The 15935-nt window shown below is 41.5% G+C and overlaps 1 protein-coding gene across 1 annotated transcript in view; it reads right to left on the reverse strand.

The window, feature by feature from the left end:
* Positions 1-15935, reverse strand: part of LOC128514158 (contactin-associated protein-like 2) — a 208283-nt gene that overhangs the window by 98969 nt on the left and 93379 nt on the right. Inside the window, exons 9-10 of the mRNA XM_053487883.1 lie at positions 11201-11379; positions 966-1108 (exon numbers count right to left, since the gene is read on the reverse strand). Coding sequence (XP_053343858.1) covers positions 966-1108; positions 11201-11379 — 322 coding nt within the window. The remainder of the gene's footprint in view (positions 1-965; positions 1109-11200; positions 11380-15935) is intronic.

Genomic DNA, 15935 nt, shown 5'->3' on the forward strand with positions numbered 1-15935 from the left:
AATTCCAGTGGCAATTTTACAATTTATCAGTTTTATGCAGTATTAGCACAGTTTTGTATAATTGTGTACTAAAAGTGTTTTTTATGCATTTTAAATGCAACGTTGGTACACAACTTTGTGTAATGATGTCGAATGAAGTATTGCGTACCTATTTTTTATTGCACATAATCTCTGTAGATGTATTCACAGATATGAACCAAAAAGAATAATAAGCTGAATACAGATACACACACTGTGTTACTCCTTTAAAAGCATATGTATCTTCAAGCCATCACATCCTGGCTTCTATTTCCATACAGCCATGCGTTTGTCTTGTACCAGAGAAACACTGGTTATATATGTTTTACATTGTCTTTGAGTCATTATCTTTGTTTATTAGTGTGCTAAATTTAAGCTACCTTACTGCTGCTATGTGAGCTAGAAAGTAAGAAACTGCAGTTCATGAACACATGTTAAGGCTGTCTGACAGAAGATGCATGGATAATCGATCATTATTAGCATAATGAAAGAAAGCTGGAGCTCATATATTTTAAATTGAATAAACCGTGTTAACGCTGTGCTCCTGAGCAGGAGACGTGACAAGGTGGTTAATTAATTCTCATGTTCTTTTGAAATGTGTTAAAAGTCTTGCTCTGTAAAACAATGCCATTCCTGTGCAACCAAAAATGTAATGTCTGACACATTATTAAATATGTAATCTATATGCTTTTACTTAGAATATATCTAGAACATGTAAGCTAAACGCAGATTCAGATGCCCAGGTTTTTACTATGAGCAGTATTTACAATTTACACTGTATGAAGTAATTGTTTTATCTTTGATACTGTGGTTATGTCACAGTAGTGCTGGAGTATTATTATTATTTTTTTGTATATTTTGCCTTTTTCTTTTTGCTATTTGATGTCATGTTACCAAAACAGAACTACCATTTCAAAGTACAGTGTTCAGGATGAAGGTGTTCACACCTGTCCATGATGGTACACATGTCCAAACTGACATTATCAAAAGCTCCCAGCATGCCCCGCTCCACTGCTACCAGGTTGGCCACCTGATCATCCAGCTGGATGAGCTGCAGACACCCCTGAAATGAGCGCTGTGATGGAGATGTCTGGGTCTGCAGGAAGTAACCTGTGCGCAGTAAGACAAGAAACATGTAACTGGAATGTTTTAATCTGATTGCAGGTCATTAGGGTTGAAACTATATTGGGTAAATATCTGACATTCTGTACTGTGAGAAAGTCTTGAGCCACTCATCATTTCTTTTTATTTTTCTTTGAAAGAGCCAGACTTTCATGTGTTTTTAATCTACTCTTAAAGAATAGTTCTCCAAGCTTCCCGAAGGAGTTTTTTGGCTCTCATGTTTGGCAAGTTTTTGGCTGTCATTTTCAGTTCAGTTCCTTTACCTGACCATTTCAGAGGAATGTTTTTATGTGTTAAACCACACAGTAACATATGAATCATTCAAGCATAAAAACATCTAACTTAAGGCATGAACCAGTAAAAAAGCAGGTGCAGAGGATTAGATGATCAGGCCGGTCATGCTGAATGCTGAATGGTTGGAACAGACGAGAGGGGAAATAAGGTTGCTGCTGAGGTTGTTACATAAACAAATAATTTTTAAATGGGGTCTTTTGTAGTACAACAATTAAACACATTTATTTAAGCGAATATGTAATTAAATTTAAATCAATATGAAAAAATGAGGGGTGGCACAAGACTTTTGCAAATGACTGTAATTATAATTAGTATTCAGAGTGGATATTCTGTATTGCACAGCCTAACTGTCGTCCCTGATTTTTTGTGGAAAATGCTTTCTGCTTTCTTGTCCACTATATGTCTCTATAATGGATACCCATTTTCAATAGCTGAAAATCTTGGAGTTATTTCAGAAATATTTATGAACATTTCTTAATTATGCAATCTTGAAAGTGAAATCCAACATCATGTCAATTCAGATCTCCAGGTGCTGGATTAAAGATTTGATTAAAGTAAATCATTCCCTAATCCATTAGAGACTTGTGCCCATGTGGAGACTGTGTCCTGATGAGAATATTAGGAAATGAAGCATGGATAAACCTCTAAACTCAACAAGCTGCTCAAGCTTGAATAAGACATGAATATAAATCTTCCACAAGCCTTCTGAGACTCTCTCGACATCCTCTTGAAATTGATAAGCAAATTACTGTTTTTCGAGAAACTACCATTTGTTTTTTCCTGATATAGGAAATAACAGTTGGTGGGTAAAGCAGCAAGGTTCTGAAAGGTATCTGGACCATCTGTTGTCCGTCTCTGACACTTTTCTGATTGTCTGCCTGAACAGGGGGAAGCAAAGCGACAGCAAGGCAAGTGAAAAAAGTTCCCAGTAGTATAAGCTTGACAAGAAATGAAAGATAAATAAAGTCTGCATTTGGTGCAGAACACAAGAAGGAGTGGAGTATAGCATCTGCCTGAATGTGTGTCTCTATATGAAAAAAGTGTCAGGGGAATTCAGGAAATAAATAAAGACAGGCCTCATTTTAATAACTAATGTTTAGTGCAGCCTGGCTTTGTCACAGCTAGTACACTTATAGGATTTTTAAAGTGCTTTTGCCACAGGATTAGCTAATTAACAAATTACATAGGATTGCATGGATGCTTCTGGCCTGCAGAATATACATGTGTTTATTCTACATATTATTATAATTATTATTTTCAAAATCTTATTAGGAATTGGAGACAATTTTTATCACATCAAAGAGATACAAGCTAATACCCTCTCTGCAGTAAATTGGACATAGCCCAAGACTTGATGCGATTAAATTTTATAAATTAAGCCCATCTGAAGAGCTTTGCAGTCCTCTTACTGGACACAATAGTGGATGATGAAATGAACATGGAAGTGGATTATATCCGTCAACACCTTGACCTCCCAGGGACAGTATAAAAGGACCATGTTTGTGGATTTCAGTTTAACATTTAACATGATCATTCTGGAAATTCATTCTTTCAAATTCTTAGAGCTCACCGTACCCCCTGCCATATATTAGTGGATCAACAACTTAGGGGTCAGTAACAGCATCTGAGGCTAGGAGACGTCACTTTTGGCATATGGTGATCCCCAGGGATGGGTTCTTTCCCCACTTCTCTTCCCACTTTATGCTAGTAATTGCACCTTTAAGGACCCAATTGTTAAACTACAACAAAGAATTTACTATCTGTGGCAACTTAAGAAGTACGGTTGCAAAACAGGAAGCATAAAAGGAGACAATATGGCGCTTCACATTGCTCAGTCATTGGGTTCACCCATGTTGGTCCAGATTGTTCGTCTACCATTTTGTGAGTTCTCACTTTCTTAGGTTTAGTTTCTGATTCGAGTGTGTGTTTATAGGACGTGGGTTAAATTTGTGTTTTTCCCTTGCTGTGAGAGTCCTTAGACTAAATTGCGTGGTTATCCTGCCTACTCGCTTGCTTTCCCCGTTTGGGTTTACCATCCACGCTAGAAAGGGCTAACTGCTAAGTGCTAAGTCTTCTGATCATCCCAGGTTAGTTTGTGATATACAGTTTAGTTTAGTTTCATTTCAGCCCCCCTATCCAGAGTGACATTTTATCTTAATCTAAGCAAGTAAGGGGTTAAGGGCCTTGCTCAAGGGCCCAACACTGGCAACTTGGTGGTGCTGTTGTTTGAACCTGGTACCCTCCGAACAGTAGTCCAATGCTTTAACCAAAGAGATACCCCTGATTCTGTTACAGTACATGTGCAATAAAGTATTATTTTTATGCAGTACAACATCTCAAAGAATTACACACATCTATTTAGTACTTAACATGCTGTATGTTCGGCAAATACAAGCTTCTGTTTAATACGTTTTTTTTTAATTCTGCAGAAATTCAAATAATTCATTGTTTACAGGTCATTTATTACAGAAAAGGCAACCATATACATTTATCTACTAGCTGTGACTATAAATTATTTTATGTCATCTAAGATTTGACAGGGAATTATTTTATCTTGTCTAAAATTTGACAAGAAATGGAACTCTAAGAAATGGGGGAAACATCCCTTTTTCCAGTCAGACATTTGTATATATTATGTCAGGACTAAGGAACTGGAAATCTAAAGTTAAGCATTTTAAATGATTAACTACCCTGTTAGCATTGTACAACAGTTAGTTCCAACCACGTAATCTGATTGGACTAGAGGCATTCCATAAGTGGTTATAATAGCGCATAACAGCACTGGGACATTTAATTGTATCTATCGCTCAGTGTAACTATTAGTTGGCAGTGTGGCTAAAAGTAAGGCGGCCTGGTCCATAGTACTGGAATGAGAGGAGAGCAGCTGCCTGCTAAAACTATTGGCATCTGTTTCTGTTGTGGAAGGATACAGTATGTGTTGGCAGAGCAAAATAACTGATTATATGGACAAAGCAGGCAAATCATAATAATCTGTTGATCTGTGGAACTGTTATATAATAGCAATATCACACTCGAAGTTGTGCTGTTGTAACAAATATCAATAAAAGTTGTAATGTGATTGTAGGCATGAGATGTAGGCTATTCTGATATTCAGTACAACAGCGACACTAGCTTATTATGGAAATTTGAGCTCATATATTGTATGCAAAAGGAGCCAGATGTACTGCCTCACGACATAGCCGTTTTTAAAGATGTTTTTGGCTGCCTTTAAGAGTCTCAGAAGGAAGCATGTAATAGCCTTCATCCTTTGTTGGTGACTGTAATATAACAGGAAAGACGTGACTGGTGGGTGGTATTAGGGACTAAATTAGAGAGAGAAAAAGTCACTGTGGAGTGAAAAAAGGTCAATATTAGGACAACCAAAAGCTCTGAACTCAACATAATGAGATTACATAATTAAATAAAGTTAGGGAAAAAACATCCTTTTTCATTAGACTTAAAAGTCCTGGAGGGCATTAATACAGCTAATATGACATTTGTTCATTAATTGGTTATGATACAACTTTGGCTAATGATAAGTCTCTTATTTTAACAAAAATATTAATTAAACTGTATTGCATTTTCTTGTAAACAAGTAAACAGTATTTTTTAACATCTAGAAAAAAGAAATGCCCCTTAAAAATCTTGTTTAATGTATTAAGTTCCCTTCCAGGGGAACTTCGAGCCGCGTCACAAAGTGACAGCTATGGGGATTGCTTCCAGAAATCGCGTCTTGAAGACATCGCCTTAGCGACGCAGCCGCGTCTGACGTCGGCACGCGGAAGAGTATAAATACAGTAGGTGTCAGACAAACCTACTACAGCTTCCTTCGCTTCACAAGCAGAGACAGAACACTGATTTTTTACAAAAATACTGAACCACACTATACTTCACGTACACTCACGTTCAATGAACCAAGCACTATGTGTGCGGCTAAGCGCTGTGTTCATCCATGCTCCAGGCTCATCGAGCCGGGTAATACACATGCTTTGTGTGTGATGTGCCTAGGCACAGAGCACGCCGAAGCGGTTCTGACCGGGTAGGAATGCGTAAGTTGTGCTATCCTCTTCGGCACTTCGGCATCGTCACTCAGGCCCCAGTGCTCCCGTCCATCTGCTACGATCATTAGTACTGCTTATACGGCAGTAGGCCCTGATGCAATTAAGCAGCTGCGTCATGCTACCAATCTCTCCATTAGGGTGGCCAAGGAGGCCGCACGGTGCCTGAGTAAATCTATGGTGGCCAATGTGGTTGCCTACAGGCATCTGTGGCTCAACCTGGCGTCCTTTGGGAAAAAGGATTGGAAGCTTTCGCTGGACGCGCCGATCTCACCTCCCCGGCTTTTCGGCGGTGCCGTCCACGCCGCCGCCGTCACTATCCGGAGGTCTCAGAAAAACGAGGCAGCATTCTCCAGCATATTCCCTCTCCGGGCTGATTATGTCCATGCCGCCACTGATCAGCCCACCACTAGCTCAAGGTCCTTCCATCGTCTGACTCAGAAACAGAGCGTCGCTACTCATCAGCCCCCGCAGAAGCAGAAAGGCTCAGGCAGGCGGAGGCCCAAGGGGTTTAGCGTTCATCGGCCCATGTGGCCATTACCGCTCCTTTTCCGGCGACCGCAACCAGGAGCCACAAGCTTGGCTTCACTTAGCTCTTCGGAACCCCCATCACTAGGAAACAGTCTTATCAGGCTGGTACCTCTAGTAGAACACCTGAACGAGTGGAAAGCTGTTTCAGATGTGTCTCAGTGGGTTCTGCGTACAGTGGGAGAGAGTTACAGGATTCAGTTCAGAAGCCTCCCACCACGGTTCAACGGCGTAATAGGTACACTAGTGAAACCAGAGCAGTCCCAGGTGATGGAAGAGGAGGTGAAGGCTCTCCTGGAAAAGGAGCCTTTCGAAAGGTTTCCTCAGTCCCAAAAAGAGTGCAGCTTTTACAGCCGCTACTTCATCATCCCCAAGAAAGATGGGGGACTGCGACCCATTCTGGACCTGCGAGTTCTGAACCGCAGTCTGAGGAAGTACAAGTTCAAAATGCTAACACTCAAGCACGTTGTGACCCAGATCCGCCCAGGCGACTGGTTCATCACGATAGACTTAAAGGATGCAAACTTCCACATCTCCATCCCTTCTTAACATTAGAAGTTCCTGAGGTTCGCCTTTGGGAGCAAGGCGTATACAGTGGTGTGAAAAAATATTTGCCCCCTTCCTGATTTCTTATTCTTTTGCATGTTTGTCACACTTAAATGTTTCTGATCATCAAAAACCGTTAACTATTAGTCAAAGATAACATAATTGAACACAAAATGTAGTTTTTAAATGAAGGTTTACGTTATTAAGGGAGAAAAAAAAACTTAAAATCTACATAGCCCTGTGTAAAAAAGTGATTGCCCCCTTGTTAAAAAATAACTTAACTGTGGTTTATCACAACTGAGTTCAATTTCTGTAGTCACCCCCAGGCCTGATTACTGCCACACCTGTTTCAATCAAGAAATCACTTAAATAGGAGCTACCTGACACAAAGAAGTAGACCAAAAGCACCTAAAAAGCTAAACATCATGCCAAGATTCAAAGAAATAAAGAAATGCAGGAACAAATGAGAACAAAAGTAATTGAGATCTAGCAGTCTGGTTCAGTTATAAAGCCATTTCTAAAGCTTTGGGACTCCAGCGAACCACAGTGAGAGCCATTATCCACAAATGGCAAAAACATGGAACAGTGGTGAACCTTCCTAGGAGTGGCCGGCCAACCAAAATTACCCCAAGAGCGCAGAGACAACTCATCCGAGAGGCCACAAAAGACCCCAGGCCAACATCTAAAGAACTGCAGGCCTCACTTGCCTCAATTAAGGTCAGTGTTCACGACTCCACCATAAGAAAAAGACTGGGCAAAAACGGCCTGCATGGCAGATTTCCAAGGCGCAAACCACTTTTAAGCAAAAAGAACATTAAGGCTCGTCTAAATTTTGCTAAAAAACATCTCAATGATTGCCAAGACTTTTGGGAAATTCCTTGTGGACCGACGAGACAAAAGTTGAACTTTTTGGAAGGTGCGTGTCCCGTTACATCTGGCGTAAAAGTAACACAGAATTTTAGAAAAAGAGCATCATACCAACAGTAAAATATGGTGGTAGTAGTGTGATGGTCTGGGGTTGTTTTGCTGCTTCAGGACCTGGAAGGCTTGCTGTGATAGATGGAACCATGAATTCTACTGTCTACCAAAAAATCCTGAAGGAGAATGTCCGGCCATCTGTTCGTCCACTCAAGCTGAAGCGATCTTGGGTGCTGCAGCAGGACAATGACCCAAAACACACCAGCAAATCCACCTCTGAATGGCTGAAGAAAAACAAAATGAAAACTTTGGAGTGGCCTAGTCAAAGTCCTGACCTCAATCCTATTGAGATGTTGTGGCATGACCTTAAAAAGGCGGTTCATGCTAGAAAACCCTCAAATAAAGCTGAATTACAACAATTCTACAAAGATGAGTGGGCCAAAATTCCTCCAGAGCGCTGTAAAAGACTCGTTGCAAGTTATCGCAAACGCTTGAGGGTGGCCCAACCAGTTATTAGGTTCAGGGGGCAATTACTTTTTCACACAGGGCCATGTAGGTTTGGATTTTTTTTCTCCCTAAATAATAAAAACCATCATTTAAAAACTGCATTTTGTGTTTACTTGTGTTATCTTTGACTAATAGTTAAATGTGTTTGATGATCAGAAACATTCTGTGTGACAAACATGCAAAAGAATAAGAAATCAGGAAGGGGGCAAATAGTTTTTCACACCACTGTAAGTATCGGGTGCTTCCATTCGGCTTTGTCACCCCGCATTTTCACAAAAGTAATGGATGCGGTCTTAGCCTCACTTTGTCTGTCAGGTATCAGAGTCCTGAATTACATCGACGATTGGCTGATTCTTGCTCACTCTGCGGAAATGGTAGCCCGTCATCCAGACTTAGTTCTCGATCACATGAGAGTGCTGGGGTTACAGCTGAACGCCAAGAAGAGTGTGTCTACGCCTTCATGCATCACCTCTTATCTGGGCGTCATATGGGACTCCACTCGGATGTCAGCCCGCCTCATGCGGCTCGCATCCAGTCACTCCTTCTAGCCACCAAGAGCATCAGACTAGGCCTTGCCGTCACTGTAAGGAGCTTCCAGCGGCTGCTGGGCCTCATGGCAGCAGCATCAAGCATAATACCGCTCGGCCTGCTGCACATGAGGCCGCTCCAGTGGTGGCTCAAGACTAAGGGTTTCTCCTCCGGAGAAAGTCTGTTCCGCTTAATTCGGGTTTTATCCCGTTGTATATTCGGGCGCTAAGGGTATGAAAGAAGCCCGGCTTCCTGTCTCAAGGCCCTGTTCTGGGTGCCACGTGCCACCATGTGACACTGACAACAGGCGCCTCACGAACAGGATAGGGAGCGATCTACAGGGGTCGCTTCGCACAGGACCTATGGAAGGAACATTAGCGCGACTGGCACATAAATGCTTTTAAAATGATGGCAGTATGGTTAGCGTTGAAATATTTCCTTCCAGATGTCAGGGGCCAGCATGTGTTGGTTCGCACCGACAACACAACACTGGTCACCTACATCAATCATCAGGGGGGTCTGCGTTAATGCTCACTGTGCAAATTGGTGTCCCAGATCCTCCTGTGGGGCCTCCTCTCATTACAAGCAATGTTCATCCCAGGGTGCCTCAATCAATGAGCAGACCTTCTGTCCAGACAGAGGTTGTCGCAGTGGCATCTGCACCCAGAGGTGGTCGAGATGATCTGGAGGGAGTTCGGGCAAGCAGAGGTCGATCTGTTTGCATCTCGCGACATGACCCATTGTCCACTCTGGTTCTCCCTTGTACACCCAGCGCCTCTAGGCCTGGATGCCTTACTGCATCAGTGGCCAAGCAGATGCCTGTATGCTTTTCCCCCTGTCGCACTGCTTCCGGGGGTTCTAGAGCGGGTCCTTCTAGTGGCCCCTCGCTGGCCGGTTATGGTTCTCAGACATGGTATCTCTCCTGGACAGGCAGCCTCTCCAGCTGCCAATCAGGAGGGATCTATTGTCCCAAGCTCACGGACCGATTCTCCATCCAAGACCCGAGCCGTGGAATCTATGGGCATGGCCTCTGAAGGAGCGCACCTCATAGACGCTGGCTTTTCCCAGGAAGTAGTCAGCACCATACTTAGCTCTAGATCCACGCCACGAGAAAATTGTACACTGCCAGATAGGGGGTTTCACCTAATGGTGCAGGAACCGGCTGTTGGATCCAGCTCAGTGCCCTGTGGGGGCCGTACTAGACTTCCTACAGGAGCGGTTCTCTGCTGGGTCAGCCCTGTCCACTTTAAAGGTTTATGTGGCTGCCATTTCCGCATTCCGCTCTCCTGCGGGTGGAAGATTTTTGGGCCCACTAGTGTACCATTTTCTCTGTGGCGCGTGGAGGTTAAGGCCTTCAGTTCACTCCAAGGTACCCTCGTGGGACCTCACCATGGTGTTGGAGGGTCTGTCTCGGGCTCTGTTTGAACCACTCACGGACAGTAACGAGAAGTGCGCGACACTGAAGATCCTCCTCCTGGCCATCTCGTCTTTCCGGAGGGTAGGTGATCTGCAGGCACTCTCAGTAGCGCCGTCCTGTCTTGACTTTGCCCCTGGGCTAGTCAAGGCATTTTTACATCCCAGGCATGGATATATTTCCAAGGTCCCTTTTAGAGTGACCAGGCCAGTGGTGCTGCCTCTCCGATCTCAGTCTGGGCGCACTCCACCAGGGGTATGGCAGCCTCCAAGGCTCTAGCTGCGGGGGCGACACCTCAAGAGGTCTGCGACGCCGCTGGGTGGTCCACCCCGCACACATTTGTTAAATTCAACGCCGTCGACCTCGACCCGACTCCGTCCTCTCAGGTGCTCTCGGCTCAGGCCAGACACCTATAAGCATGGCAGAGTGGGCATCTTGTCCCCATAGCTGTCACTTCGTGATGCGGCTCGAAGTTCCCCTAAAGGGGAACGTCTCTAGGGTTACATCTGTAACCCCAGTTCCCTGAAAGGGGAATGAAATGCCCCGCCACGTTGCCATACTTATATGCACCTGGGCGCTTGTGAGCTTCGGAAGCTGTAGTAGGTTTGTCTGACACCTATTTATACTCTTCCGCGTGCCGGCGTCAGACGTGGCTGCGATGCTAAGGCAATGACGTCGTGAAGTTGATTAGATATGTCTTCAAAATGCAATTTCTGGAAGCAATCCCCATAGGCGTCTCATTCCCCTTCAGTGAACAGATGTAATCCTAGAGACGTTTTTTTATTTGTAAAAAAAAAAAAAAAAAAATCTTGGCATATGTTCTTGGAGAAAATGCAAAAAAAAAAAGGATAATTTTTATTTATTACACTGAAAAGAATATGTAATCAAGCAGACTTTATATTTTACTTTTTATTTTGCTGACTTCCCACTATCCTTCCTGAAATGCAGATGTATAAGCACATGTATGAGTTTATCCTCAAGCACAGAGTTTAAATTGCGTGAGAGGTAAGGCATCAGTATTATACCCAACGCAGGATTTTTCAGACACAATGCAGTCTAATTAGCCCTAAAACTGCTTAGTACACCTTTCTGTGATTTTTTTTTTGTTGGTGACAGACTGTAAGCATTTAACTAAGCAACTGTTTATTGTCTTATTTCTTATATATTTTTCTTATTTTTGGAGGTAGTCATGGAGCCATCAAAGAAAATCTAAAGAAATTAAATCTAAATGACCTCTAATTCAAGCCAGTACCTCACACTACAGTACTATTGGTTTGGAAGTGTAGTTGTACTCACCACCGAAGTAATATGTTCCTTCAGTTGTGAACTCAAAGGGTGTATTTGTTTTTACTGCCGAAGCCTCGTCTCCATCGATGGTCAGCATGGCGAAGTTTTCCTTAGCCATGAAACGAACATCGTGCCATTGTCCATCATTCAGCTCTGAACCTGGAATAATAAGAACTGTAAGAAAAATGTTCATCATCCATGTTCAAACTGCTAAAAGTTATCCAAAAAAAAGTTAACAAACTGTTAGATTATCATACTGTGCTTAAAGTCTTCTGTAAGTCTCAATTGGTTTCATGCCCTGATTCATAAAAAAAATCATCTCCCAGATGAAGTCCCAGTTTGACTTGAACGCCCCACCTAATTGTAACGAATATAGTTAGGATGAGCATTATTCATTCAGTGTTTCACTCATTCTTTCATTATTATTTAATTTAGACCGTCAATATATTATTGCTGTTTTCAAATTATATAAAGTTTAGAAACTAAACTTTTGCTGCAGTTACATCAGCAAGTCTCCATCACCTGTGCACACATACAGTAGATCCTGAGATTTGTAATGCCCATTCTTCTTGGTTAAATTGTTGTAAGGTCTGTCAAACTGGATGGAAGCTGTTGACTTAATATTAGTTTTCAAGTCGCGCCACAAATTCTCAATCACTTTAAGGTTCTGGGTTTTGACTGATCACATGCATTCTTGGTTTGGAACTACTTGGTTTTAGTTTTACTTTGGATCTGTGCTTTTGTTAGACAAGAAATCATCCATGCCAGTCATCACTCCCACAAAATTGGAGCAGGTTTCCTTTAAGAACTGCCTTGTAATTGGCGCTATCCATTTTTCCTTGAGTTTTCCAGTTCTTGGTGATGGAAAGTGTCTTTCTAAAATAATGCTACCACTCTGGGGACGGTCATTCCAAGGAGTGCTGGGATTGTCAAAATGTGTGTTTTGAGAAATTCAACGTTGGTCTCATCACACCACTTACTATAGATATGCTAAAATATGCATAATTAATACTGTTTTTATTTCATACATAATATTCATATAAATTTGTAATTTCCTTTGGGATCAATAAAATATCTATCTATCTATCTATCTATCTATCCTTGTAAAAAAAAAAGTAAATAAATAAGGGGAATTTTTTTTTTCTATAGAGGTCCAGATGGTTCTGAAACCTGTCCCTAGACATAACAATACAAAAAATAAGAAGGGTTTTCAAGTCAATCCGGGACTTGTAATTACATTTCTAATGAATAAAGCTGTAAAAACTGATTGACATTTACAGAAGACTTCAGAACACAGTACAGTGATGAGAATCCTCAGTAAAATATCTAAAAGGTGCAAACACTTCAAAGAAGGTTATATATCTAAGAGTGACTATCCCGCCTGGGGTGGCTCCAAGCCCACTGTCGTCGTTCCTGTGAATTTTCAGTGATTCTTGAAAATGACACGAAACTTATTGTCAACTTGCAGAAGGGATGCATTTGTCTGTGGGACCTGTACACACAAACACCGCTTGCATATTACAAGAACTCGGCTGGGGGTTATTACCACATCCCCTGTACAGTCCTGACTTCACTCCAAGTCATTTCAATATGTTTAGGCCATCAAAGGAGTTCCTGGAATAAGAACTTCAGTGTAGCAGGGGATTATACAGATAAATCAAGGTAGAATGTACTCTCAAAACCGTGGATGATCAAAAGTCCCATCCCTTGTACTTTACAGGATATAAGACAATATATTTAAAATATACAGAACATTAGGAAGTTTTCTAATTACATATAGGGAGTTCATGAAATATACTGTCTTACTCACTTTAGGTAGAGATGAAGGAAAGTTAAAGGGTACATGACTATCAATGTGTGAATTATTTTTTTTACCCAAACCAAAAGAAATCACCAAAAGATAAATATTTTATACAATTGCTTTCATAAGGCACTGCAAATTGGAGCTTTTTGCCAGACGAACATCTCAGACAAACAGTAGACCATCAGTGATGTCAATAGGTTGATGAGCAGCAAATTACAAGATGGTCTTTGAATCGTGTTTACAACTGACTGCAGATCTGAAGGATTCAAAAGGCATTTCATGGCTGTAATCGATAAATCACCAGAACTTGTTATTTACTCCTGAGTGCAGCAAGCAGAACACAATAATATGGGGCTTGTTTGACAGAAGATTTCATTTAATTTATTTAATTTTTTATACCGTTAATCATACAAACTATGAAAAGACATTAAATTACTTTTTTGTTATTTCTCTCTCTGCGCTTCCTGTACACTAGACTCATGACAGCACTTGGCACGCTATTCCAATGCCGAATTATGTCTGATATTGGTACTGATATGGAGGATTGTTCAGTCTCTCCTCATCACAGCTCTGTTGAGCTGGAAGACATTTAGCTGGACACATTTGACTGTCCGCTCTCTGGAGTAAAGGACAGGTGAAATGAACTGACTGCCACCGAGAGAACATATTGCAAGATGCCACTGCGAAGCCATTCTACAGGAAATTAATGATAATGCACACTGTGAGAGCGAAGAGCATGAAGATTACGAGATTAAAATGTAATCTGCGGGTGACATTGAGGTTGCAGGGTAAATGTGCAACCAGCTAGCTTTAGCAATCACAGACATATAAGTGTGTGTGTGTGTGGGGGGGAGCAATATTGCTTTGTGCCCTAAGAGCTATAATCATTAGTGGAGGATCATGGGAAGTGTTAAGATAAATGTTGAGTTATTCTGGCTTTTCTAGTAAGGTCATAACTACAGTATGAACACATTTTAATCATTTTATAGTAGTTCTACATTAAATAAGCGCAATATATTGAAATACCTTATACTTAATTTATATACAGTGTATATACATACTGTATATAATTTCTTATTAATGCAATTATTTAATCAACCAATCACATGGCAGTTGCTTCAATGTATTTAGGGGTGTGGTCATTTCCACTACAAATAGGAATAAGAGGCTACAATTTGCACAAGCTCACCAAAATTGGACAGTTTTTGAAGACTGGAAAAATGTTGCCTGGTCTGATGAGTCTCGATTTCTGTTGAGACATTCAAATGGTAGAGTCACAATTTGGGGTAAACAGAATGAGAACATGGATCCATCATGCCTTGTTACCACTGTGCAGGCTGGTGGTGGTGGTGTAATGGTGTGGGGGATGTTTTCTAAGCACACTTTAGGCCCCTTAGTGCCAATTGGACATCATTTAAAAGCCACGGGCTACCTGAGCATTGTTTCTGACCATGTCTATCCCTTTATGACAACCATGTACCCATCCTCTGATGGCTACTTCCAGCAGGATAATGCACCATGTCACAAAGCTCGAATAATTTCAAATTGGTTTCTTAAACATGACAATGAGTTCACTGTACTAAAATAACCCCCACAGTCACCAGATCTCAACCCAATAGAGCATCTTTGGGATGTGGTGGAACGGGAGCTTTGTGCCCTGGATGTGAATCCCACAAATCTTCATCAACTGCAAGATGCTATCCTATCAATATGGGCCAACATTTCTAAAGAATGCTTTAAGCACCTTGTTGAATCAATGCCACGTAGAATTAAGGCAGTTCTGAAGGCGAAAGGGGGTCAAACACCATATTAGTATTGTGTTCCTTATAATTCTTTAGGTGAGTGTATGTGTATATAAATACAGTATCTCACTGAATTGTAAGTGTACAGTACATTAAAGAATTTGATTTTACAATACTACTACTACTAATACTACTACTACTACTACTACTAATAATAATAATAATAATAACCAAATCCTAGATATCATACCTTAAATCTGTGTTTTGGATATAATTTTGAAATACCATGTCAAATACATACTGTAGTACTGTATTTGTGTAATAATACATACATACATACATACATACATACACACAAACACATTGTGGAGTGTTGTAAATAATTTCAATTATTAAATTTACATGTTTGAGTGCATATATATACAGTATAATATATACTCAGCGAAAAAAGTAACGTCCTCTGACTTTCAACTGTTTTTACTTGATGTGTAAATATTTGTATGAACACTAAAATAGTCAACACCATAAGACAAACTAAAAATGTTTCCCAATGTGTCCCTGAATGAAGGGAGGCTCAAAATCAAAAGTACCAGTCAGTATCTGGTGTGGCCACCAGCTGCTTGAAGTACTGCAGTGCATCTCCTCCTCATGGACTGCCTATTGTGGACAGTCTGAGCACTGATGGAGGGATTGTGTGTTCCTGGTGTGACTCGGGCAGTTGTTGTGGCCATCCTGTACCTGTCACGCAGGTGTGATATTCGGATGTACCGATCCTGTGCAGGTGTTGTTACACGTGGTCTTCCACTGCGAGGATGATCAGCTATCCTTCCTGTCTCCCTGTAGCGCCGTCTTAGGCGTCTCACGGTGCGGACATGGCAATTTATTGCCCTAGCCACATCAGCAGTCCTCATGCCTCCCTGCAGCATGCCTAATGCACATTCACGCAGATGAACAGGGACCCTGGGCATCTTTCTTTGGGTGTTTTTCACAGTTGGTAGACAAGTCTCTTTAGTGTCCTGCATTTTTAGAACTGTGACCTTAAATGCCTACTTTCTGTAAGTTGTTAGGGTCAAGTAAGTTTAATTGCTGCCCAATGCAACTAAGCATGAACCGGAGCACAATCAACAGGTCACACACACATTCCACACACAAACATGGCCGAAGCCCCC

The sequence above is a fragment of the Clarias gariepinus genome, chromosome 26, assembly GCF_024256425.1.
Source record: "Clarias gariepinus isolate MV-2021 ecotype Netherlands chromosome 26, CGAR_prim_01v2, whole genome shotgun sequence".
Lineage (NCBI taxonomy): Eukaryota > Metazoa > Chordata > Actinopteri > Siluriformes > Clariidae > Clarias > Clarias gariepinus.